We start from the raw sequence: 27070 nt of genomic DNA on the forward strand, positions 1-27070 counted from the left end.
GTTCAAATGTCAGCTTGTTCATTTACAAGTTGAGATCTGGGGAAATTATTTAAGCCTCATTTTTTAAAAAAACAACATTAAAATGGGGATCATAATGGTCACTTCTTGGTATTGTAACAGTTCAGTGAGATGGCAGATAGAGTGCCTTGCACGATGCCTGTCTCATACCAGGGGCTCAACAAATGTGTCTCTGTAAATCTCAAAGTGGAGGTACTAGAGTGTTCTGAGGCGTTCTGATGTACCGTGATTCAGGGGAGCAATGGCTGGGTCTTCTTTGCTGCCTAACCCCATCCCGCTTCACCTCTAAATCTATGAGTAACTAGGTCTTTTTCTCTTCTTTAATTGAACTCTGTTCCTGGTGACCTTCATCAAATTCCATCATTTCACCTCGGACTTTTACCCTGAATTCCAGGCCAACGTGTTCAACTACCAATAGAACTCTTGATTTCCCCTCCCCCATTTTCCTCCATCTCTGTAAATGACACCACAGTCCACTCGGTTGTATTAACCAAGGACCAAGGAACCCTCCTAACTTTGTCTCACCTGCCGCCCATGTTCGCTTTGGCAGCAAGCCCTAACGGGCTCCACCGTCTGTTGCCTGGGCCCCTCCAGTTGCCTCCCCCATGTAGGGGTGGCCACAGTGAGCCAGTAAAAATACAGGCCACCCTGGTCAAGTTGAATTTCAGATAAATGGTGAATAATCTTCTAGTGGAAGCATGCCTGCCGTATGTGGTGCGAGGGCCCAGGAGGAACCCAAGGCTGAGAGCTGCTCACGTGACCAGCCAGTCTCTGGGGCGGGGGCAGGGGGTGCCAGTGATGGTGGGCAGTTCCACTGCTGTGGCCTCCAGGCATATGGTCTTGTTAGGATAATGTCCCCGTGCCTTCCATCTCTGAGAAGTCCCTCAGAGACAGAAAACCCAAGTCTTATTGGCCCCAGCTGCCCTTCCAGCTGGCAGCCCAGTGTGGCCTGATGGCCGGCAGGCATCCCCTAGGCTCCTGCACTCTCTGAGCTCCTTCGAGAGAGCCCCACGTTTCCTGGGTCCCCTATGGAGCAATCCAAGGGAGGCGGGAATTGGGACACGGACCAGGCGTGAGCACTTCCTGTATTCCTGTCTCACCCTGCTGGTGCGGTTCCCAATCCATAGCCTCCCATCCGCAGGAAATCCCAGAAGAGATGTGGGGCCAGGTGTTGTTCCAGCTCAGGGGACATGAGCAGCCTCTCCCAAAGGTCCCGCACCAGGCTTCTCTCTGAGGAGAGCATCGGTGTGAGCTCAGCTGTCAGCTGGTTGGGGCCGGTGGGGCTACCTGGAGCCAGCATGCCCCCACCCCATGTTGCAGAGATTCTATCCATATGAGCCAGCTTTGGAGCCCCTCCCCGACTTAGCACCTGCAGGGACATGGGCGGGTGTCCCAAAGTGGCCTGTTGGGGGCGATGGTGCCAGTTCCCAGGGTGGGAAACGGGGGAACCACAGAGTCCTGGCCGTGCTGACTCACTGAGGGAGGGTTTCGTTCTGCAAAGCGCTTTGTTTCTTCTTCTTGCTGTTGTTAACGACAGTGGGATCCGGCCAGTTGTCCTCAGTGAAGCATGTTATCTGCCAGAGTTTTGGAAAAACTGCATCTTTCCGGGAGGAGTCAGGGAAAGGAGTCTCCTGCCCATTAACCCTGGTCCCCTGACCATTAGCTGTGGCCACTGAGCAGGAATAAACAAGCAGATTGCCTTGAGGAAGTCCATGGCCTTTCGGTGTCTATAAAAGTCCTTTATACCCTTGAGCTCAAAAATCCTACTCCACTGGCCTCAAGGGAATGATTACAAAGGAGGAAGGCAGCCTGTGTACAGAACTCTTAACATTTTTCACAGTCACGCAAAGCTGGAAAGCCCATAAATGTCTAACCTTAGGGGGTCATTTAGCTAAATCACGGTCAATCAACACCTAGGAATATTACACAGCCTTTCTGAAGGACACGGGGAAATGTGTATGGAGCTGTGACGAGGGCTGCCCGGCTGTGTGTAGGCACTCTGAGAGCAGTCATGCATGCGGATGCAGGCAGACCCACGGGGGAAGGGTGGGAGGGGCCTTGGAGAAAGGAAAACAACTGTGGTCAGTTTTCCCAGTGGTTGGTGTTTTAATAAATCTGCCCTTTTAAAAAGCCATGGGCACCCTTGGGTAATGCTGAGAACACCCCACAAGGTATGACTGCCCTAGTGCCACCAACACGCTCTCAGGTGAGGTCCCCCTCACTCCCTCCCCGGACGTGTGTGTGCGCGCTGCCCCCACCTGGTTCCGGATGCTGCCAGCAGAGGCTCCCTGGAGCCTGAGCCTAGAGAACATTCTTGCGGTAGGCAGGAGAAGCTGGGCAAGAGCCCCAAGGGCACCCAGCAAGGGAGAGGCAGATGACAAAATCAGAGGCGGGAAGGGTTAGTCCTGACCTCACCTGTTGTCAATAAAACTGAGGCCCAGGATGGGGACGTGCCCTGCTCAGGGTTTCCCACGCTTCTCTGGCCTAACGGGAACTTGTATTCAAGGCTCCAGGTGCCCCCAAAGCCCTGATGCCCCAGGAAGGCCTGTCTTCCTGTGCACCCTCCCCAGGGAACCCAGATGTCACTCAAGCTCAGGCACATGCTTGCTGGTGCCTGCCTTGGTTCTTGAAGTTCACTGCTTTGCTGATTTTTTAAAAAAATAACATCTACCTTCTTTGGGAAGAAAGTCATTATTTAGGAGTTAAAAGAGTAAGTTGAATGTTCCAAGTTTGCCTTTAAACTGTTTTCCTTTTAGCTGTCTCCCCCCAGCTTTACTGAGGTACAATTGACAAGTAAAAATTGTGCATATTTTTGGTGTACCATATGATGTTTTGATATATATCTAGAGTGTGAAATGGTCACCACAATCGAGGTAATTAATGTAACTGGGACATTGCAGGTCACCATTTGTGTGCGCACACGTATGTGGTGAGAGTGTGTCAGGTCTACTCTCTCCACGGACTTGAAGCACAGAACGCAGCACAGCCGTGCGCCACTCTCCGACAGGGATGCGTTCCGAGAAATGCGTCGTTCGGCAATTTCACTGTGCGAACGTCATAGAGCACATGGACACAGACCCGGGTGGGGCAGCTCCCCGCATGCCTAGGTTAGACGCGATAGCCTGTACGCAGAAAGAGAACACTAAAATAATGACGACGGTATAGTCTAGTAATTACATAAAGTAGTGATGATGTTCCATAAGGTGGTCCTTTATTACCATTATCAAGTTTATGTGCTGTACATAATGACACGTGCTATACTTTTGTTTTGAAATTTTTCCAGTTATTTCATTTTTTCAATGACACTTGACATTCAATATTATTTTATATCAGTTTCAGGTGCACAGCAGAGTGGCTAGACATTTCTATAATTTGAGAAGTGACCCCTGATGAGTGTAGCATGGCGCCCCGCTGGCACCACACATAGGTACTATGCTTTGACACGACTGGCAGTGCAGCGGGTTTCTTTGCACCAGCATCACCACAAACACACGAGGAATGTGTTACACTGGGACAGTGTGATGTCACTAGGCCATGGAAATTTTACAGCTCCCTTGTCATCTTCCGGGACCACCATCGCATAGGTGGTCTGCTGTGGACGGTATTGTTAACGACTGTCACCAGGCTGGAAATCTCCAGAACTTCATCTTGGATGACTGCAACTTTGTACCCTTGACCAGCATCTCCCCACTTCTCCCTCCCTGTTGCCCCTGGAAACTATCCTTCTACTTTCTGATTTTATGAGTTTGGCCTTTTAGAGCCCACACATACGTGAGCTTGTACAGGATCTGTCTTTCTGTGTCCGGCTTATTGCACTGACCTAATGTCCTCAAGGTCCATCATGTTGTCACAAATGGCCCACCCTAATCCAGCGTGAACCTAATTTAATTCGATTACATCTGCAAAGACCCTCTCTCTGAACAGGCCCGCATTCACCAGTTCTCCGTAGACATGAATTCAGCGGGGAACACCATGCCCTCTGGTATGCCCAGGCATGAAAGTTCACTTGAAGTCCTCCCTGGGCAAAGCGTGAAAGAAAGGAAGCATTGTGGGCCTCGTCTTCTGCTACATCTTAGGAAAGCTCCCTGTTTTGCGGGTTTCTTTTTTTCAAGATAGGCTTAGTCAGGTGCTGCCTCAGGAGGAAAGAGGAGTGGCTCAGGTAAACAAAATGTGTTGCTCCCACAGATCCCAGAGACAGGAGGATGGCACGCCACGCAGGCGAAGCACCGAGAGGCAGCAGGCCCGGGATGAGGCAAGGGCCTAGGCCACGCCCCTTAATGGGATTTCTACAGGACAGTGCAGAGCAAGCAGTTCAGGACTGGCTAGTCTGAGGAATTTCAGTGGGCTTTGGGCTGCTGGGGTGGTCTCTGGTACCTGGCCCAGGGGTGGTCAGGACAGAGAAAACTTGCCTGCTGGGTGCACAGGCCAGACGGATAGAGAAGGTGCAGCTCTGCGTTGGCTGGTTTGCATCTTTGAAGGTAAACTGGGGCTCTCTGCTCTCTCTAAGCATCCCAGGGAGGGACAGCTTCTCCCAGCCAGGAAGATCTGTTTAAGTTGTCGAGGCATCATAACATACAGAACATTTGTAATAAGAGTAATAGACCACCACCACCACCCTACCCCCATGGAAAGAGGGAGGGTCTGGTGTCCTTTGCTCCCAGGTCCTGCACCAAAGTACAGCCCTCTGGCCGCCCGGCAAGACTCGCTCATGTTCTAGACTGGCCTCTCTCCTGCCTTTCCCTGTGGCCGCGTGCAAGTCAGCACCTGCACCAGAGAGGAAGGGCTGCCGCACTGGCGGTCCGGCCTTTGGCTCAATGTCCCAGCACTGTCGCTGGCTGTGTAAGAGCCTTGGGAACCGCTCTTTGGCACATCGGTGGTTATCAGTTGTTCCATTTGGAAAACCCACGTCCACTTTGGGGCTCTTTAGAGATTATATCAGGGACCCCAGGTTGATAGTTATTGGATGAGGCCTTCAAAGTCCCATCAGCTCTGATAACTTCTAGCTCAGGACCCTGTTGGCTCCCTCAGCCCTGCCCAGGCCCAGCCTGCTTGTTCCCACACAGGGGTCCCAGCAGCCCGGCCAACTCACTGCGGCTCCAGTACTTCCTGCAGGACACCTTTTCCCTGGGGCAGGGGCGGTGTCCCACCCACCGCAGCCCCCAGCTCCTCTTTGGGGTCACACCTGTGTCCACCAGCCCATCCTTGCCCAGGCCACCTGTAGTGGAGGATGTAGAGGGGGTTTCCCATCCGGCTCCAGTCTCCGTGACCGTCACAGTTTCCACAGGGAAAAGCTCTCTTAAGGGGCGTGGTTAAGGCCCAAGCAGGCCAGTCAGGGGTGAGTTATGTGTCACTGCTCACCCGCACTCCTCTTGCCTCCTTCACACTCTGACTTATCACGGGCAGCCTCGGCCTGGTTTCTGCACTGCCCTGTTCGTAGTGCCCAAGGCCCCTGTCTCCCACCCTCACCACCAGTGGCATGGTGACATCAGAGTAGTGTCGTATTTCACATCGTCATTCCACTTGATCCTCACACTGTGCTGTGGGGGAGACATCATCAACCCCGTTGTAGATGAGGATAGGGAGGCCCAGGGAGACGGAGAGTCCTCACAGGTGGGCAGGTCCTGGGTAAATGTCGATGGCACTTGGCAGTGCGGGGCTGAGCTGCACTCGGACTCTGGCTTCCTCGTCAAGCTCATTCCACAGATGCCCACCGCTTGCACAGGGTCTCCACCCAGCCCCACGGGGGCAAGGGCGGGGGTGGTGGGGGTGAGAAATGCAGATCGGCTGGGAACTAGAGCCTTGGGCCAGGCAGGTGGGGCTCTGTTCACACGTGACCAGAGCAGGCCTGGGGTGGGATCTGCCCGAGTCCACTGCCCCGTCCTCCAAACTGCATGGCCTCTGGGCAAGAAGTCGATAGGAAACTGAGGCACCTGGTGGTCAGGGGGAGGGAGGGTGGTTTTCCACAAAGAACACTGGTTTTGAGCCTATTCTCTGTCCCACCCATTTGTGCCGGTTCACACGGCCTGGCCATGTGGGGTTTTATGATGTTTGCTGTTACAGCCCATGTTACACAAACAGACCTACAAAAAGGGCTGTGACACCACATTTACAAACAACTGTAACACCACATTTGCAAAGGACTCTAATACCACATTTACAGAGGACTGTAATACTGCAATTACAAAGTAAAACGAACTCTCAAGGATGGAGTTTTAAATTTTCTAGATAAAACTGCAGGTTATGGAGAAGTTGCCATTCCTTTCAACAGCCATTGCTTTCGACTTAACTAGGCGTTTGGGGCTGCAATAATTTTTTTTTCTCTCAGTCTTGGAAAGTGTCCCACAGCTGGAGCCGCCTGCACTCAGCTGTTTGTTTTCCCTCCTCAGAGCGGGACTTGGGAACGTTACCCCCAAACCCCGGAGGAATGGGCCGTGTTAAGAGCTCTCATGTGCCCAGGACACAGACCCCAAGCACTCGGGCCCCAGGCTGCACTCTTCCTCCCCATGGACTGAAAGCCCGGGCCTCCCCACGGAGCTGGGCCAGCCCGGGGCCCCCACCTTTACAGTTGAGGGCAGAGCAGACGGGGGAAGGGAAAGAAGATCCCAGCCCAGGCCCCAGGCCAGGCCCCAAACTTCAGTTATGAAAGCCGAGCTGGGCTTGCATCAAGTGGCTCCCAGGTGGCCTGTTTATCATCTGGCCTTGGGTGGGACTGGGCAGAGCCTGAGTAACGCTCGTCTGGAGCGCCTGGACCCAGCCAGGCTCTCTCTCCCCTCAGTCCCACCCTCACCCCGGGGGGTGAGTCCCCAGACCTGGCTGAGGCTTAGCGCATCTTCCTGCCCCACCCCATCCCGGCCCTTCTCTTAATTCCCCTTTAGACATGTTTTGAATTGTGGTAAAATAGAATAACATAAAACTTATACCATAGTAACCATCTTTAAGCACACACCTCAGGAGTGTTAAGGGCATTCACATTGTTGTGCGAATTGTACCACCATCCACCTCCAGGACTCTTTCCATCTTCCCAAAGGATACTCCATGCCCTTTAAACACTGACTCCGTGTTCCCCACCCCAAGCCCCTAGAAACTACAGTGCTGCTTCCTGTCTCTCTGAGTTGGATTACTCTAGGACGCACATACAATATTTGTCCTTTGTGACTGCTTATTTCACCTGGCATAATGTCCTCAAGGTTCATCTATGTAGTAGCATGTGGTAGGATTTCTTTCCTTTTAAGGCTGAATAATATTCCTTGGTGTATACTTTCCACTTTCTGTTTCTCCATCCATGCATTAACGCACACTGGGGTTGCCTCCACTTTTTGGGCCATGAACAGTGGCCATGAACATGGCGAAGACTTCCTCGTTGAATCCCTGCTTTCAACTGTTTTGGGTGTAGGCTCCGAAGTGGGATTGCTTGCCCTTCGGATGTTTAAGCCAGATTGGATTTGAAGGTCGAACATGACATTCTGACCTCCTGGGACCTCTGTTTGCTGGGAGAGACAGAAGAAGTTAAGGGAGCATAAAGAAGAAACCCGAAAGCTAAAGGGATCGTGAACCTCAGTCATTCCACAGCTCTCTCAGCACAACTATGCCAGTGAAACAAAACCAGGGCAAAGCTGTTATTAGAAATGCAGATTCCAGGGCCCGCCCCATTTCTAAATCAGAATGTCCAGGCTCCAATCTCAGAGTTACTCAGGTGCTCCTGATTTGCAGGAGGTTTTAGAGCCACTCCCGGACTCCACTTGCTGGGCTGAAGATGGCGAAAGGAGCCTCCTTCGATTCTCTGTGGTCCTGGGGACACAGGAGTGTCGATGACGACCCGTCCCGTGCGCCCAGTCTTCTGGTTGTCAGATCCTTGGAGGTGGCCCTTGGCCCTGCCTGGCCGGGTTGTCTGTTACAGCCTGCGTTGGTTTTCTAGGGCTGCCATAATCAAATACCACAGACTGGGTGGCTTAAGTCATAGAAATTTGTTTTCTTGTAATTCTGGAGTCTGGAAGTCCAAGATCAAGGTGCTGGCAGGCTTGGTTTCTCCTGAGGCTCCCTTCTAGGCATGTAGATGGCCACCCTCTCACTGCCCTCGGTGGGATTGTCTGTCTGAGAGTGTCTTTTCCTCTCTTATAAGGGCACCGGTCATGTTGTATTAGGATCCACCCCGATAGCCTCATTTTAACTTAATCATCTCTTTAAAGACCTGATCTCCATGTACAATTAACATTCTAAGGTACTGGGACTAGAATTTCAACATAGGAATTTGGGAGTAAGGGACACAGTCCAGGGGTGTCCAACCTGCAGTCCACAGGCCACATACAGCTCAGGATGGCTATGAATGCAGCCCAACACATAATCATAAGTTGACTTAAAACATATGAGATATTTTTGTGATTATGTGTCATAATGTACTTAATGTGTGGCCCAAGACAACTCTTCTTCCAGTGTGGCCCAGAGATGCCAAAGGTTGGACACCCCTAGTTAGCCTGTGACACTATCCTTTTCTCCTTTCAGTAGATGATAATTTTAAGTTCTTTATGTTGCTCAAACATAGTAATGCCAAGAGGAAACATAACATCACTCATAATTTCAATAGTCTAAAAAATCAATTATTTTCAATAATCCCATTTTTTAATCTTCCTTTTTGTGTACATATTTGCTTAATATTTTGGCACATGCATTTCCCACGTCATTATAAACCCGACCTCATAGCTGTCATTTTTAGGGTTTCATCCAAGTCCACCTAGTTGACATACCATGATTTTATTATCCTGGATTTTTCATTCATGACGCTCCAGTTTTTCACTGCTACAAATGAGAGGGCAATGAGTTATTATCTCTGTGCTATTGTGTTCCCCTTCTTCTGGATTGTTTCCTCAGGGTTAGTTCCCAGGGGTGAGATTCTTGAACAGAGGATGTGGACATTTTTATGATACTTGATACATCTTGCCAAATTGCTTTTCAAAAGTATTTTACACTATCATCAGCAATGTATAAACACACTAGTTTCCACCATAATCTTGCCAGCATGATGTAGCACTTACCTCATTATTTTTAGAGAGATTTTGTTTTGTTTTATTTTGCATTTCTTTGATAGCTAATAATCTCATACAATTTTTCATACATTTGATTATTACTTATATCACCTCAAGGAAACTGACTCTTTAAGCCTTTTGCCTGCTTACAGATGTGAGGCCAAATCGCACATTTATTAAGCACCTACTATATGCTCACTACCATGGGGTGCTATGAGGTGACCAAAGAACCTTGTTGACTATAGGTGACTATAAGAACCATGTAAGACCTCGTTCTTATAGTTTCCAAAAGCCTACAATAAACAATCACGTTGTTTTCAGTTATTGCTGACTTTTTTATACTCAGTCTGTTGTTTTGCACATTGTGTGTGCTTCATAAACTTTGTTAAATGCAGTTTAATCCCAGAGAGCACGTTTATGTGCTTTGCGGCTCACAGAGGTATGCATTCAGTTCACAGGAATGCAGAGCCAGAAGCCAAAACGAGCTGAGATCCAGAGGAAGAGCCCTGACTTGAGAATCTACTATGAATGGATGTGAAGTCCTTTGCTTGAGCATTAGGGAAGATACACTCGACAGCAACTTGAAAGCCAAGTTTGGGGTCTAGAGGTGTGGCATGCAGGCTAATGGAGGTGACTGCCCTTTGGACTTCATGCAGACTAGACAACTCCACAGCCCTTCAGTGTAGGCCTTTGTTTATTCAATTTTCTCATTTTGAAATTGTTTAAACCTACCAAGGAGTCGAAAACATTGTATAATGAGCACCCTTATACCCTTCATCTTGATTCATCAATTTTTAACATTTTGCTGGCCTCTTTCTCTCTCTCTCTCTCCCTCTCACCCCAGCCCACTGTAACTGCTGTGTTTATTGTTGTGGAGCCATGTGAGAGTCAGTTGCAAACTTCACCCCTAATTAGTTTAGTATGTATTTTCTAGAACAGTAACATTCTCTCACATCACCCCTTAGAGCTATTCAATTCAGGAAATTTAATGTTGGTACAATAGAATTATAAATGTATAGTCCACAATTTACTTTCCTCAGTTGCTCCAGTAATGTCCTTTACAGCAATTTTCTTTCTTTGCCCTGATGCAGGACATAATCCAGGGTTGCGGATTCCGTTGTCCCACCCCTTCCGTCTTCTTTGATCTAGAATGATGTCTAGCGTTCGTTATTTTTCATGACATCAATGTTTTTGAAGAACACAGGTCAGGTGCTTGGTAGAATGTCCCTTAATTTGAGTTTGTTTAATTGTTTCTGCATGACTAGATACAGGTTAAACATCCTTGGCAGAGACACTTGGTAAGTTCTGCTCAGAGCATCACACCAGGGGCAGGCATACTGTGTCACTTCGTTCCTTGACTGGTGATGTAAAACTTGATTACTTGGTCGAGGTCTTTACTGTGAAGGTACCTCCTGTTCCCTTTCTAATGAAGAAGTGACCTGGGGGACACACTGTCATACTGTGTAGAGAGACACCGTTCTCCACCGATCTTTCTCTAAACGGTATTAGCATCTACTGATGATTCTTGGCCTGAATCAGTTATTCCCAAGCCAGTCATAAAGTGGTGTTTTCTTCTAGCTTCTAGTGGTGTTTCCTCTCTGAGCTCCGCAGTTGTGCATGGATGCAAACACTGGAGGCCTGAAGTCACCCCAGTGATGTGCGTCTTGTCCCCACCCCATCATTAGCGGTGTCACGTGGGCAGTTTGACACAGGCCGTAGTGGGAATATTCACACCTCTGGGACTGGCCAGCCCTGCACAGTGGGATTGTAGGTTTTGTCCCACAGAACCAGTTGTTAAACATTCACCACTGGTGAATGTTTCAGGCAGACAAGCTGAAACACATTTAAAGAAGAATGATTTGCATGGTGAAGGGACTTGAAACCTCAAGGAAAGGGGATCTATCTTCCAATATTTAAATAAGTGTCTTGTTGGGAATCTGTACTGTATAGGAGGTGACCACTTAACACCCCACCAGCCACACATGTCACTGACGAGTCCCTTACCCTTCTTCTACCCCACCACGGGCCTTCCTGCGGAGCCGGCAGGGGTGGCCCGGGACGCAGAGGCTGCAGGTCACCTGGGGAAGGGAAGGGCTTGCTTCTCACTCGGGTCCTAGAGGAAACAACGTGGATGCAGACAGACGTGGGGTGCAGAGGACGTGGAGTTCCTGCTACATGGCATCCGTGTTCTTGGGGAAGTGGGTGCAGAGAGTTGCTGCTGAGAATGCGAGGCTAAAGCAGACTCAGGTGGTGAGGTGCATGAAGAAGGTTTTGAAGGGCAGCTAAGGGGATGTTTTTCCCTCCAGCCCAGCAATTCACTCAAGGCAGTTCCGCAGGAGAGTGAGCCAAGATGGCACAAGTCTTTGGCAGGGCTGTGTGGTCCAAGAGGTAAAGCAAGAAAGGGAGGTGGCTGCAGCTGCCCTGGGCTGGTCACTGATGAGCACAGAAGTAGGCCCTCTGCCCAGAGGCTCGGGGTGTTTGCCAGCATCTCTGACCCCGGGCACAAGAGTGATTCGGGCACAGCCGGAGGAGAGCTCACGGGGAGGGTTAAGTTATAGGGTCAGTCTGCCCATCGAAGACAGTGGACAGGTCCCCTTGTGGTGACAGCTGATGCGCTCGGTGGCAGTGGTTGAAAAGTGAGGAGTCAGCATTCTTGATCTCTTTGGAAAGTACCAAATAATTTTCATGCCCTAAGGAAAGTAGGGCTGGGGGTCCCTGGGGGTGAAGGGGTGGAAGAGCTGTGTGTTCAGGCTTCCAGAAAGTCACAAGCACGAGGCAGGTGAGGAGTAAAGGTGGGTGGAACACTGTCCATTTAGAGCTGCCAGACTGAGTCTCAGGGCCTGGCCGTCACCCTTAGCTAGAGGTGTAAAAACCATTTCTTCTCTCTGCCCTCAGTTCTTTGTCCAGCACAACTACGGATTAAATGCTGGTCCAGAATTTAAAATTAGGTAATGTACGTAACAGCACTGTGTAAAATGTAAAACTCTACAGAAGTGTTAGCTTTATGAGCATGAGTCAAGCAAGTCCGATAATGAAGAGAGGGGAGGCAGCTTGAGTAGAGGATCTCCGTGAATACCAGCAGTATGAATTTGAATAGGGCTTTGCAACGTATGTGGGGCTTTCTTCCCACATGTCTGATTTTCTCAGACGTGATAACACCTGCCTAAAGCACGTAACAGTGCCCGGCCCATAGTAAGTGCTCAGCTACTCTTCCCTTTAGTCCTCGAGACAACCCGAGGTAGATGTTCTTAATTCTACTTTTAGATGAAAAGGGAGAGACTCATAATGATGACTTTCCTTGTCCAAGAGGGGCAAGTTAAGTGGTGGGTAACACTTGAACCCAAGCCTTAGGGCTCTAACTTCACTATTCCTTCTTTTCTAATCAATGTCTAAGAACCCATTGAATTCTCAGAGTCTATGAAATCCTAAAATCTACTTTCTTTATGTATTCTTTTGTACTTCACGTGATGCTGTTTTTGAAAAACTGGAGACATGAGATACAGTTTTTATTACAGCATGTTAAAAGTCATTATCAAAATTTTTTCCTTTTGTAGAAACATTTCTGAACCCACAGAATACCATACGTGATTGATGACTATCGCTGGCACGATTTCACGTTACTCTTTTGCAACACTGAATATTTGCAACACTAAAGACATCCAACCTAATAATGCAGCATACTCTGGGGACCAGTTAACATCTCAAAGCAACTCTAACTCCTAGTGTCAGTGTTTTCAATGGGAAAAACTCTGCTTGTTGGGGTGGGGATGATTTTTGTGTTATTGTTAGTGATGATTTGTGTGGAAGGGTAGGTGGGTAGATTGACAGATGAATGGGTGGTTGGGTGGATGGATGGAGGGGTGGATGGGTGGGTGGGTAGATGGACACCCAATCCTGGTTCCGCTAACGGTGGAGTGGTGTGGTAGAAAGAGAGTGGAACTGGGTTTCAAGGGATATGAGCAGTAGCCCTGGTTCTGCCACCAAACTCTCTAGATGACCTGGGACATTTTTCACTTTTTTCAGCGTTTGTTTCCCCATCTGCAAATGAGATGTAAATGATAATTAAGACCAACTTTGGCTCCAAGCCTCTATGATCTTCTGGTGCCACAGGCCCACTCGTTGAAGAACAGCCGTGTGAGAGGTTTGACACATGAGCTGCAAACCTCGTGTCCTGGAAGAGGAAACCCAATAAGTGCCTAGATTCCTGGCAAGTCTGGCCCAGATATTTTACATGTTTATTAGTGAGAATAATTTCCAACCTCCTTAGAATATTTTATGACAGGCTCGACAAGTGAAGAAAGACGGAGCTGAGAAAATTGGCCAATGGGAGAGCTCACAGGGCTCCAACTCAAAGCCACGTGGAAACTCTGGGGAGCTGAGACTGAGCTGTTTGAAAACAAGCGCTTGCAGAACAAAGTGTCCGGACAGATAGAAGCAGAGAGACATGCTCGCCTCCCTCACTGATTTTAGACTGTGGGCTCACGTGACTGTGCCAGGAGGCATACTGGGGGATGCGGAAGGGCCCCTCTATCCCAGCCTCCTGCTGGTGGGCCCCTGCTGGAGCAAGAGGGACAGACCATGCCCTGGGAGAGAGCAGATGGTCTGGGGTTTAAGTCTGCACTTGCCACTCACGAGTAGTGTGGTCTTGAACAAACCGCTCAGTCTCTCTAAGCCCCCTCTGTAAAGCTGGATGCAGGAACCGATTTTGTGTTTTTTCATGAAACGGTCAGTCAAGTGTGGCCACAGAGGAGATGGAGGAGGGGCTCCAGGATATAAAGTTTATTGCATCCCTCACAGGCTCTGGAGACAGGAGGATGGCACACCATGCAGGGCAGTGGCAGAAGATGGGAGTGAGGGGAGCCCTGAGGCCACACCCTTTATTGGAGTTTGTGGGAGAAAGGCAAGGAGGAGGAAGGGGTGATAAACAAATTAGGGCTGGCTATTCTGAATTATTTTGGTGGGCTTCAGACTACAGAGGCGGTCTCTAGTTGCCTGGTTCCTGGCCCTGGGATGACTAAGGCACAGGAATATTGCCTCTTGGGGCCTGACAGAGGAGGCATGGTCTCAAATTGAATATCACAGGCATGCTCCCGGCTGGACTGTTTGGTGTCTCTAAGAACTGGCCAGCTCAGCAGGACCCACTGGAGCTTGGCAGGGTGACTTCAGGAGCAGTGTTAGGATGACCACACGGAGACATCTTGTTTACAACGCCCGATTACAGCCTCAGAACATTTGCTCTCACGGCACACGTGTGTTTGTTTTCCCACCGTGACGTGAAGCCGGGAGGAGGGTCTGGTGGGGAGACGCCGGAGCTGGCATCCCGGCACCCAGGCCCAGTTCCAGCGTGGTCCCCTCTTAACGATAACACCTTCGAACATTCGCTTGGTTTCTCTGAGCTTTAGCTTTCTGCTCTTTAAAACAGGGATAATAATGCTTACTCCCCAGGTCATCTTGAGGGTTTGGTGGCGTGAGGCACGTGGAGAGTCTGAAGTACAGGGAAGAATTTGATAAACCAGAGCTAACTAATGTGGAATCCAGGGGTCTCCTTCAGAGTCTGATTGTAAATGCAAACCGCCACACCCGCCCCTTGCACAGGCAATCCTCCCGCCTTCAGCAGAGCGTTCCCATCGATGAATGTTGCTTTGAATTCTGTCATCTACAATATCCACTTGCCAGCTTCCATCTGCTGTTGGCCATCAATAGCATATCGGTTCCACCGGTCTGAGGACTTCATGTCCCCGGACACCATGTCATTCAAAAGCACCTGAGCCTTCCTCTTCTTCCTCTTCAAGACACCAAACAGTCCAGCCAGGAACACGCCTGTGATATTCAGTTCGAGACCATGACCCCTCTGTCAGGCCCCAAGAGGCAATATTCCTGTGCCTTAGTCATCCCAGGGCCAGGAACCAGGCAACTAGAAACCACCTCTATAGTCTGAAGCCCACCAACATAATTCAGACTAGCCGACCCTCCAGCTCCAGGAGGCCACAGATTCCTGACAGTCTCGTTTCTCACCAGGTCTTGTGTGTGTCCCTCCCCACTGGCCTGCCAGGCGTGGCCCTGTCCAAGGCCCTCCTCTGTCACCGGGGCTACAGCTCCCTGCCCCACTTCCCTCCTCCAGTTCCTGTCCTTTCCGGTTCCTTCTCTGCGCTGCTCACAGAGGCATCGGACAAACACACGCAGAAGCCGTGTCCCCAGGCTACTGAAGAATGGTCACTAATTGCACTAACTGTATCCAACTTCTTCAGATAATCTTAATGTTGGGTTTAGCGGTTTTTGGTTTTTTCCCCAAGGAACATTTGGAAACACTTTCAAACAGAGGAGCCTTAAGACAGGGTCTTTGTGTGTGTGTGCAGTTTTCTCCCGAAGTAAACGGGGAGGCAAGGAACTTCTTTCGACTTCTCTAGAAATCGACCCTCATTATCCCCAGGGGATTGATTCCAGGACCCCCTCAGATGCTCCAGTCCCTCATATAAAGTGGCAGAGCATTTGCATATAGCCCATATCTGTACATAGGCTGCAGCAGGGCACACCTACACATCACCTCATTTGTAGTGCTCCACGCACGGCAAATTCAAGTTGCTTTTTGGAACTTTCTGGGATTTTTTTCCCCAAATATTTTCGATCCACGGTTGGTTGAATCTGTGGGTGTGACACCCTGCGATACAGAAGGCCAACTGTATTTACCACTACCTGACCCACATCGTGAGTTGGTACCTCACACATGTATGGAATAACTTATTGCATGAATAAACAAATGAATATCCTAAATTCGAACTTATCTGTGATCTCTTAAGACAATGGAAAATCAAGGTGTGACGAAGCAAAGCTCCAAAGGAGGGCCAGAAGACAGAGAACCTCTTTATGCTGGGGGAGGAAGGGATGCTTCTTGTCACACCCTGGGATTTCTGTGGAAGTCAGAGCTCGAGGCATGGGCTTGGTAGTTTACTGTGAAAAGTGATCCCAAGAAGCAGGAGCAGGGAGCTGGGGAGACCGGAAAGAAGGAAAAGCAAAAGCAAGGATGTGTCCTTCAGCTGGCTTCCACTGTGGCCTCGGGGCTCAGTCCTGCCAGGACCTTCCAAGGGCGTTTGTATTAAGAGCTGCAGAACTGTCTTCCGTGGAGAGTATGCCTCCACCAGTTTCTGCCCACATAGGTCAGGGTTTCCCGAGGGTCAAGGCCATGCATGGCTGAGGTCCGGTTGGGTCCTGCAATCCCGAGAAGTCCCAGAAGCCCTGGGGCAGACAGTAAGGGATGAGTGGTATGGATGAAGTAAGGGGCTGCCAGGTTGTACCCACCCACAGTTGGTCATGGTAGTCCCGGCTGGAGTGACAGCTGGGCTGAGAGAGTGGGAGGTGGGACCTAGGGCTGGCCTGTCAGTCTCTGCTAGTCCAAGTTCTTCTAATGCCAAGAAGGGATTTGGGCACTTCTGGGCCTCATAACACTTTCCATTTTCAATCATTCACTTATTCACCTGTTTATTGACTACCTACCAGGGTTCAAGGTTCTGTGTTGGGCACTATGTTAGTCTAAACAGCCAAGTTCCTAACTCCACTTGTGAATTCACAAAGAATTCGTCTCTTTCCTGTTAGATTTATTCGCTCTACTGAAATGCTGGGTGTCCTGACATTGTTGGAAATGATTGCAGATCCTCCAGCCTCTGAAATGGCAATCCTGGGGTCAGTCCCTTCGATTGGAGCCTTTTGCCTTATAGTTCCTCCTGGATCCCTTTTCCACAACAATCACAGGGAATTATCGAAGCCTCTGTTTGCCTGGCCCCCCAAAGGGGACACTTGTGCCAGGAGCACAGAGGATCGAGCCACACCCCTGGAAAAAGTAATAGACCCAGTGCCCTTGGGGCTTTCTTCCACTGGGGTCATAGCTGTCGGCTGGCCACCAGCCAGTGCTCGCGCTGCCCACTCTCCAGTTCACAGCTTTGCTCACCAATGTGCCCGCCAGAGACAGGGCCTGTTTGTAAAGGACAGGCACCTGGGCTGCAGCCACCCCCGTTTCAGGGGCAGTTTCAGGGGGCAGTTCCTTTGCCTGTGTGTTGGATCCTGCCTGTAAGACCTAGCTGACCACCTTCGCTCGCTCACTTGGAGAGCCCTGCTGGTCCCTGAACTGGCAAAGGCACTGCAATTGGGTGCTCAGGATGTCATACCGATGCAGGCAAAACTGGTGCCCCTGGGAGCCACTGGTGGGGGCATCTCCAGGCTGACAGCGCATTGGACAGCACAGGCCACCTGTGCAAAGACGGAGTCTGCCTGGTTTCTTTTTCAAGGGGCCCCTTCTGATCCAAGGAGCTGGCTCCCTGCCGTGTACGTTTGCTGGGCTGGCGGAACTGCAGGCCAAGGGGCTGGTCTCCAGTTTGTAAAGGCTCATCCTGGACATCCTGCCGAGCTAGCCCGGGGCATGTGGTGCTTACACAGAAAAGCTCGCCCCAAATTTACCCATCTGCTGCCTTCCTCTTGGTCCTTATGAATGTTCCCTAATACCTCCTCTCCCCCATCTGCTTCATTTCCCCTGCTTCAGCCCTTCACTTACAAAACACAAATTCAAATGTAAAAGTATCAAAAGTTTCCGGGGAAACACAACAGGATGTTAAGCCCCAAGCCCAGGGCCCCTTGAGCGTGAAGCCCTGTGATTAGCGTGTCACACCCCGTGAGGCCGGCTCTGCATTCTCCTCCATCTAGGGTGAGGGGAACCCTAATGAAAATGTGATCACCTTAAGTGCTAAAGCTGTACTGCTAACCTCTTCATGAGGCAATTCTGAATGACTATTATTATCCACTTTTTAATTAATTTTCTGTGAAAGTCACATGTGTCCAGATCCCAGTCAAGTCTACCTGGTTTCTCAGACTACCTGAAAGAAGGCCCCCTGTCTTTTTCTCAGTGTTTATGTTGATGTGCTGGCTTTGCAGGCTCATTTCGGCCCCACCGTTCCCACCCTCTGCCCTCAGTGTGATGTTCTGTGAGTTCTGATGCTCTCCTTCCTCCCAGCAGCGTCGCTGGCCTGCAGGAAGCAACGAAACAAGCCCGGACCTACAATGAGATGGGTCCACCTCCTTTTTGCAGGATGGCCTTGAGCTAGTTAATTGCTCTAGTTTCCTTTTTCCTCCTGTCAACTGGTGATACTGTCTGCCCGAGGGCATGGGGGGACCACACGAGAACTGTGAGGCATGTGGCAGGGTTCCAGCCTCTGCCTTCCCGTGGGCCCCTCTGTGACACTCCTCGAGTGCCACTTCTTCATGCTCTCCCAAACCTCGGACAAGACCCTCCCACTTGCACTTCTGGGGCTGGTACAGGGCCTCTGCGTGGCAGCTGCTGGTGCCTGCCCCCACGGCTGTGTGCCTGCCCCCAGGGCCGCCTGCCTGGGAAGGAAGGGGGAGAGAGTCTGTTTGTGCTATTTTGGGCAAGGGAGGGAAAACGCGGGGCTAGCAGGGCCTTCAGATACTCTGTGGCCTCAGTCTGCTTTCATGCTCCGCCACCTGCCTGAGCACTTTCATCTGAAAATGGGCCTTGAAATTCCACTTTGCACGGTGGTTGGGAAGATTTGACTTCTAGTAAGAGACTAGGACCGAGTATGGCACACAGTAGGCACTTAAACAAGTCATCCCTGCCCTGTTTCCCCATATGGATTTTGGAGTTCAGCGTGTGGCTGACTGTCCCAGCAGCAGATGTAGAGGACAGAGTGTGGATGGAGGGGTGAATGACCCAGTTCATCCTTATTTTACGCTTATAGCTCTCTCTAGACTGTTCTGTTTTCACCCTTAAATGAGATTATGAATATGTGCCCGCCCTGCCTGCTTCCCGAGATTAATTATGTTGAAAAGCGAGGCAAAAGATGTGAACTTGTATACAAATATGAAGGGCTGTTAACATCAACATCCCGGGTTTATGTCACTGAGCATCAAACAGAACTCTTTGCTCTCTTCCTCCCAACGCACACACGGGTCTTCTGCCCTCGGGCATTGTTGGTGTGCTGGGGAAGATGGCCTCTCTGGTCGGTCACACTGGGGCACCTTGACTTTGCCAGCACGTGGCTGTTTTCCTCACGACCGGGAAGCTGACTTGGGCCTGGGGTGTGAGTGGGAAGGGGATGCTGGGCAGATAAGGAGGCTTCAGAAGAAACCTTTGTACCAGCCACCTAGCCCAGGGCATGGCCTGAGGCCAGCATTAATACATTACTCATATATTCTTGCAAATTCTACATTGACACATTAATTAGTGGTCAGAAATTAACACTGAATCAGAATCCACATTTGAATCTCTGCATGATTCCCACCAAGCAGCCTGACTCCAGCTCAAAATTTATGATGGAACTCACTGCCTTCCTAGCTCCTTGGTTGTTTGTGCGTCTCTCAAAAAGTTGGTTCTGTGCCTCCCACCCTTCCAGCATATCTCATGGTGGCCGAGAGCCGGGAGCTCTGGAACCACACCGCCCGGCTCGGTCCCTCTCCTCCACCTACTGGCTGTGTGACCTTGTGAGCCACCTAGCCTCTTTGTGCCTCAGTTTCCTCATTTGGAATGGGAGGATGGTAATAGTAGTTATCTCATAGGGTGGCCGTGGGATGGGGTGTGTGGACAGGGCCTGGCATATAGTGGGGACTCTGGAAACGCCAGTCAGTACTGTTAGTCTCTGGTTTATTTTCCTCTTTGTGAAAGCATAAAAGTCGAAGAATAATCAAAGCACATGAAAAGTAAACGCACCAGCAGGGAGATAAATGAACTGTCTGCAGAAACACGAATTAAGGGAGTTGCACTCAAAAGGAATTGTTCCCTGTTGACAACAGCGAACATCTGGAAGAAATTAAATGGGGGAGACGGTGGGTGGTGTGCCGTGTGGGCTGAGAGCGCACTGTGGCTGTTAGAAGGAGAGGCTCCATTTCTGGGGTGGGCAAGGCAAGTGATCCCCCAAAAGGGAGGCTGCTCTGGGCTCAAACAGCACGACTTGATGCCTGAAGAGTACTCACCCCTCAAGATAATTTCTGTTCTGATTAGCACAGGTACCTAAAATGTCTGGATCGTTCCTTTGAGCTAATGCATTGTCTTTAAAAGGCTACTTCCAAAATGCAAATACACTTACAAAAACAACATTTTATATCTGTGAAATTACAATATGAAAATTATAATACTCAGTGCACCGAGATTTCACTGAAACTGGCACAGTTCAAAATCTATAATGTACGTATAACTTCTATTGTGTAGGCAAAAGTTTTGGGGAAGTGATTTGGCTGGAATTTTTGAGTCCTAAAAATGTCTATATCCTCTGATAGTTGATTGGTAGATCCCACTTCTGGGAATCTATTGTTAGGAAACATTTCAAAAGAAGGGAGACCTTGCCACATTTTTTTTCCATGATAGAAAAAAAACTAGTAGTGAGAGAATGGGTGAATTACAACACAGCCCCCTGCCCCAGATCCCAGCCCTCTAGATCTGCTCCACACCTGGACTCGTGTGCCTGAGTCCACGCAGCCCACGAGCTTCCGGGAGCCCCTGGATGCCAGATTCTAATGCTTAAGGTGCATGTCCCTCCCCTCAGCACTGTGAGGTAGGTGCTTATAACCAGGGAAAGGAACCGCGCCACGAGGAAGAGTGGGAAGTCACTGAGGAGAGGTGTTTGCCTGAAGAGGGACATATGGGATCCAGAAGAAGGGTCAGAGGAGGCAGAAAAGGGAGGGTATCGATATAAAACATGCACCCATCCGGAGGAGACCTTGACACTGTAGGTGGGCAAGAAGGAAAGGGACCCTGAACGCAGGAGGCTGAATAATAGTGTTGCCCAGAGCGTGGCTGAGTCTGCTGCAGGTGGGGCTCCCGCGGGCAGCTCTGGGGCAGGCACATAGGGAAGCACCGGGTTCTGGAGCCAGCAAGTCACCTGGCTCCGCATGACTGACTTGCTGGGCTCCCTTGAGCCACTTTAACAGCTCTGACCGTGAAAGAGGACAATAATGGTCCCTGCCCCCTTGACCTGAGAGGATAGCAACACACAGTATCATAGGGCAAGCCTCACGAAACTGCTCATATTCGACAATTTTCAACATGTAGAAATGACCATTTCATGTCGATCAACCTCATACATATGAGGTTCCCAGCAGTTCCCAAACTAGTCTGCACCTTGGAATTATCTCTGGCTTTTAAAAATTTCAAAGCAAAAAAAAAATAAAAATTAAAAAAATTAAAAATTAAAAAAATAAAGGCCCTGGCTGGCGTAGCTCAGTGGATTGAACCAAAGTATTGCAGGTTCGATTCCCAGTCAGGGCACATGCCTGGGTTGCAGGCCACGGCCCCCAGCAACCGCACATTGATGTTTCTCTCTCTCTTTTGCCCTCTTTTCCCTCTCTAAAAATAAATAAATAAATCTTTAAAAAATAAAAAAAATTTTTTTTCAAAGCACAGGCCACACCCAGACTGATTAAATCAGAATTTCTGCAGGTGGGACACCTGGCCAGGTGATTCTAATGGGCAGACAAGTTTGGGGACCACTGGCTTAGCACAATGCTTGGTTACTGTTAAGGCGCTCAGCCATAGCTACCTCTGCTTTCCCTTCATTCATCATTCATTGAGCGCCTATTGCATACTATGTTCTGGCAGGGCCCGCCTCTTGGGACCCAAGGACCTCCCTAGTGGCACTCATTTCTCGCCATCCTTATCCACAGCATCCAGGCCCCGAAGCTCCCCAGATGACCTGAAGGTGCTGACACGCAACGTGAACCGGCTGAACGAGAGTTTCAGGGACTTGCAACTGCGGCTGCTGCAGGCTCCGCTGCAGGTGGATCTGAGCGAGCAGGTGTGGAAGGTGCAGGACGCGCTCCAGAACCAGTCGGACTCGCTGCTGGCGCTGGCAGGCGCGGTACAGCGGCTGGAGGGCGCACTGTGGGGGCTGCAGGCGCAGGCGGTTCAGACAGAGCAGGCGGTGGCCCTGCTGCGGGATCGCACGGGCCAGCAGAGTGACTCTGCGCAGCTGGAGCTCTACCAGCTGCAGGTGGAGAGCAACCAAAGCCAGCTGCTGCTTCGGCGCCACGCGGGCCTGCTGGACGGGCTGGCGCGCAGGGTAGGCGTCCTGGGCGAGGAGCTGGCGGACGTGGGCGGTGCGCTGCGGGGCCTCAACTACAGCCTGTCCTACGACGTGGCCCTTCACAGCACGCGGCTGCAGGACCTGCAGGTGCTGGTGAGCAACGCCAGCGAGGACACGCGCCGCATGCGCCTGGCGCACATGGGCATGGAGCTGCAGCTCAAGCAGGAGCTGGCTATGCTCAACACCGTCACAGAGGACCTGCGCCTCAAGGACTGGGAGCACTCCATCGCTCTGAGGAACATCTCCCTCGCCAAAGGTAGGGAGCCCGCAGTGTCTGCCTGGGCCCCTCCTGTTCAGGACTTTTCCCTGTGCTCCCTCCCCGAAGGCCCTCCCCAAGCTGACTTGACATTGGAAGCCCACACCTCATTTATTAAAGCTTGCTCTTCGGGGCCCTGGAAATTTCTGCCCAAATGGCCTATGCCCATTTTCAGGCCTGTACACGCCCCTGTGCGTCCCTACCCTCAGAGAGTGCACTCAGTGTCCACTTCCCAGGGCATGACAATGGCCAAGCGTGGCAGTGGGGGAACCGAGTAGTCAGAGCTTGGATGTGCCAGGTGGAGTCTCGAAGGGTTGGTGGGGGGTAGGGTCAGGCTGCACTCAGGCTGGGGGGAGCAAAGTACCCCTCCAGGGAAATGGTGTTCCAGTGGTAGAGCTACAAGGAGTTGGAATTCCAAGTTTGAACCTGGCCTTCCAGACTGTGATAGAGCAATACAGGGTTGGGCAAGAGTAGGTTTCCAGTCGAGAGCACACAAAACACAGAGTTTGTTATGATATTATTTATTAAGTATTATATTATTTTCCATATGAACAATTGGAAACCTACTTTTGCCCTACCCTGTATTTATCACGTTAAAAGAACATATTTAATTTAACAGATTGTCAGCTTCATTTATAACTCTTATGTATAACAGCAAAAAAATGCACAGGCCTCCATTTGTACCCTTGCTCAAGGCCTACAAATATTAGAGCCTTTTGAACCAGCCTCCCTGTCTCCCACTCCCCTGTCACTGGTCCCTCCCCACCTCTCTCCCACTCCTTTCTTTTCCTGTCCACCCTGCCCATCACTGTCGGAGGAAGCTTTTAGAAAATGCACTTTTCCTGCATCACTCCCTCCCCCCACTCAGAACTCACCATGGACCCCCCAAGTTCTGCCAAATTCATTACAAACTCCTTAGCTTCAGAGTAGACAATAACAATACCATTTTGAACACCAGCTGTGTCCAACACGGTGCCAAAGGCATCCTCTTATGGTGTCTTTTTAAAACAACCCGTGCCCGGGGATTCAGAAAGCTACTCACAGTTGCCCGCTAGGAGGAGAGGGTGCCAGGGTTTGGACCCAGGCTTCTCTGATCCCAGCACTGATGAGCTTTCCATCGCACACACACATGCCCCCAGCCTCTCTTTCCTGCCTGCTCCTCCAGCTGTTCCCCCAGTGAAGCGCTTGCAAACAGACCTGTCTGTCAGGCCAGTGCAGCTCTGTCAGTCAGTGAAGTGACCTCAGTGTCGGGGGAGTGGTAGGGGACATGTCAGGTCCAGCCCATCTCGGCCAGGCAGGCATTGACAAGGTCTTCCTATTTTTCAAGAGAAACCAGAAATGTGGAATGTTCTAGAAATCTTTAATTGTTTAATACTGTGAGCCAAAGGCAACACATCTGGGGGCCACATATGGTTCAGAGACGGCCAGCTTGCATCCCCTGTCCTGTGTGAGGCATCCAGGCCAGTGGAAGACGTCTCGTCACTGGCCCAGGGGCAGAGCCCGCCTTGCTGACGGCCATAGCTTTACTCCAGCTGTACCTCCCTCTTCCTCTTCCTCCTCAACATCCAAGTCCTTCTGATCTCACTCCAGCCCTTGTCCTCTGAGAACCCTGCTGGCCTCTCTAGCTCACCCAAGTCTCCCTCTTCTGAGCTCCTGCACTTGCCAGAGCTGAAAGCAGTAATGATGGAGCCTCCCGTTCACATAGTACTTCCCAATTTACAGAGTGTTGGGGGTATGTTATTTTGTTCTGAAGTGGGTCCCCATGACTAGCTGTGAGGCTGATGGAAGGCAGGTTTCCTTATTGAGGGCGGGGTAGGATTCCTGCAGAAAAACAACTGAGGCTCCGGGAGGAAATAGCTGATTTACTCAGGGCTGCACAGCTGGTAATGATCCGACCGTGGACTTTGGTTTTCAACAGCTTTAATAAGGCATAATTTACATGCTGTGAGATTCCCCCATTTAAGTGTACAGTTCGATGACCAAGCCAGGACTTTTAGCCCAGTGCCCAGCGCTCGTTCTGCTACACCAGAGTCTACCCTTGCCTCTTCGTCCCTGCGTCCTCCGGTGCCTGACAGCACAGCACATGTGACTGGGACTCAGTAATGTTTGGGGAACAGCCATTACATCTTGAGCCTGGGCAATCAGAGGACTGGTTTTCTTGTCCTGGGTCATTTTGGGTTTTACCTGTCAGAAATCAAAGGAGGGCTAGAGGTAGAATTTCTCCTTTCAGATCCACACCACTGGGAACTTAGCTTTTCCCATCATCTCTTTTCCTTGACCTCCCCTTCCCGTAGCAGGTGCTTAGTCATAATAGCAGCCACACCAAATCATGCATGACTTACTATGAACCAGATGTTTTGTCAGCATTAATTCTCTAAATTCTCATTAATTCTTGAAGATATTCAAGACCCCTAATCCTCCTATTCTGCAAAAAGGTATTATTGTCCTCATTTTATAGATGAAATAACTTTCCCACGGTTTCTTATGCAATTGGCAAGTGGCGAAGGTCAGAAAGTGGGTCATTTTGGCTCAGAAACTATATTCTTGTCACTGACCACCCTATGTTCCAGGTGGAGAGAGGAGGCATGGTCCCTTGGACTGCATCCCTCTACTTGAGGAGTGGTCCCCCCCCACCTCAGGCTCTAGTCCCTTTCTCCTTCTTCTAGTCAACAGGCATCACCATGCTTCCTTCTGGTGATCCTCCCGGGCTCTCTGAGTATTTCACATCCTGGTTCTTTCATTTCCAAGCTCTGGTCATTTATTTGCCAAGGTTCTTCCACTGGAATCCTCCAAGTGGTCTTTCTTTGGCTCTTAAACTAAGTCTCACACTCAGTTCTCTTGAACTAAAAGTTTCATCTCAGTCCTACCCAGGCCTGCCTTCCAGTCTCCACACTTTGCATTCCTGATGGGCCGCTGGCTCCTCAGAGGGGACCCCACTCGGCCCCTCTGGCTCTCAGGATCGCCACTGCGTCTGGTCTCACCCTTTCCCATGTCCCTCTCTCGTGGTGGTCAGGGGCCCAATTGGTATGAGTAGAGAACTCCATTGGGCATGTCTGAATGTAATCGTCATTCGGCTTGAATGAGACGAAAGTCTCCCCAGGCCTTTGAAAAGGGATGCTTTATCAGATGAGTTTCCCTGCATTTCTAGACTGCTGTCCGAGCGGCCTTCCTGCCCCGCCTTTGTTCAGCTCCACTCTTAGTCTTTATGCATGCACACACACACATTTTCTCCTTCCTCGCTCAGAATCCACAAATATCCAGCTATGTATATTTTTCAATATGAGCTTATTTATGTTATTCTTGAGCTTGACCCCAAAAGGTTTTCATTCTCTTCCTTTGTTATAGTTTTCCCTGAATCTCGTCTCCAGTTTGTCTTTTGTGTACATTCACAGCAGTGCTGCTTTCTGCTTTGGGTTTTCAGCACTAATCAGGTCTGTTGAAATCTGCCTGTGGCTTTGAGAGCAGCAAAGAACCTAAACAACCAGAGAGAGGAGGCCCCTGGGTGTGGTGGGGAGGGGGCGATAACCAGAGAGAGGGGGAAGGCGAGAGCAAAGTCCTGGAGGCAGAACTCCCCCCACGGTCAGATGGCTGTTTGCTAGATGGTCATGTTACAGAATCACAGAATATGAGCGTAATAATAGGTCTCTGAAATCACCCAGCCCACTCCTCTGCTTGAGGACCCCGAGGCTCAGAGTGGGGAAACGACTTGCCCAAGCCAAGTCCTGAGTCAGTGGCTCAGCTGGGAGTGAAAAAAAAGTCTCTTGGTTTACGAAAACAAGCTGGCAAAACAAATTTACCTGTGGGCCGCTTTTTTGAGGAAAAAAAACAAAAAACAAAACACCATCTGGTAGAGGGTCCGGTTCAACCAGTGTTTGTAAAGGGATGGCATGTAATGTTGGGGAGCCTCGGATCCCAGGCTTGAGCGTTGGGACGGGGCCGTCAGTGGACAGGGGCGGGTTGGAGGTGCTGCGTGTTTCCGATCCGAGCAGCATGGAGACAGTGCTTCCCCTCCACCAAGGACGGGGAAGCATGGGCTGGCGACTCCCTGGGAGGGTCGTAAGGCGCTCTGTCTTCTCCCCTTCCACGCCTGACTCAGCGGGGGAGGAAACGGAGAGCACGCTGTGGGAAGGAGCAGTTGCACTCAGCCCCGCCCACCACCACCCCGTTTCCCTCGAGGCTCTGGGGAGAGCCGGCCCCCCAGGCCAGGACCAGGCCCGCAGCGCTCCTGGGGCCAGGTGTCCTCACTGGTGAGGCGGGACTGACCGTCCCTGCCCCGTCTGCCTGCTCAGGGTGGCGGAGAGAGGCGTGCATGAGGGAAGTGAGGGAGCTCGAGAAAGTGTCCCTGTAATGGCACTCAGAGCCCAGTGCCCAGGTGACGGTGACATCAGGGAAGCGGAAGTAGAGTGAGTGACTCAGGAGCTCCACCCCTGTCAGCTGCCCCGCCCCTGTCAGCTGCCCCCAATTTAGCCTGGTTCTGGAGGTGGCGTTGACGTCATGCTTTTGGTCACTGTTGTGCTGGCATCAGCCCCGCTCTATCAGCTGTCGTGAGAACTTGTTCTTGGCAGGTTGTGGTCAAGATTCCGGCACACACAGGCCCCCCACCCATGGCTACTCCCAGGATCCGGGAAGGGAGAACGGATTGCTTTTCCCTCCCTGTGGGCTGGTTCCCAGAAGAATCCTGGTGTTTCTCCCACATGCTG

General features: G+C 50.6%; 1 protein-coding gene across 1 annotated transcript in view; it reads left to right on the plus strand.

Moving 5' to 3' along the window:
• SCARA5 (scavenger receptor class A member 5) overlaps positions 1 to 27070 on the plus strand; it is a 99328-nt gene that overhangs the window by 35787 nt on the left and 36471 nt on the right. The window contains exon 4 of the mRNA XM_028520623.2: positions 21696 to 22370. Coding sequence (XP_028376424.1) covers positions 21696 to 22370 — 675 coding nt within the window. The remainder of the gene's footprint in view (positions 1 to 21695; positions 22371 to 27070) is intronic.

This window comes from Phyllostomus discolor, chromosome 8, assembly GCF_004126475.2.
Source record: "Phyllostomus discolor isolate MPI-MPIP mPhyDis1 chromosome 8, mPhyDis1.pri.v3, whole genome shotgun sequence".
NCBI lineage: Eukaryota > Metazoa > Chordata > Mammalia > Chiroptera > Phyllostomidae > Phyllostomus > Phyllostomus discolor.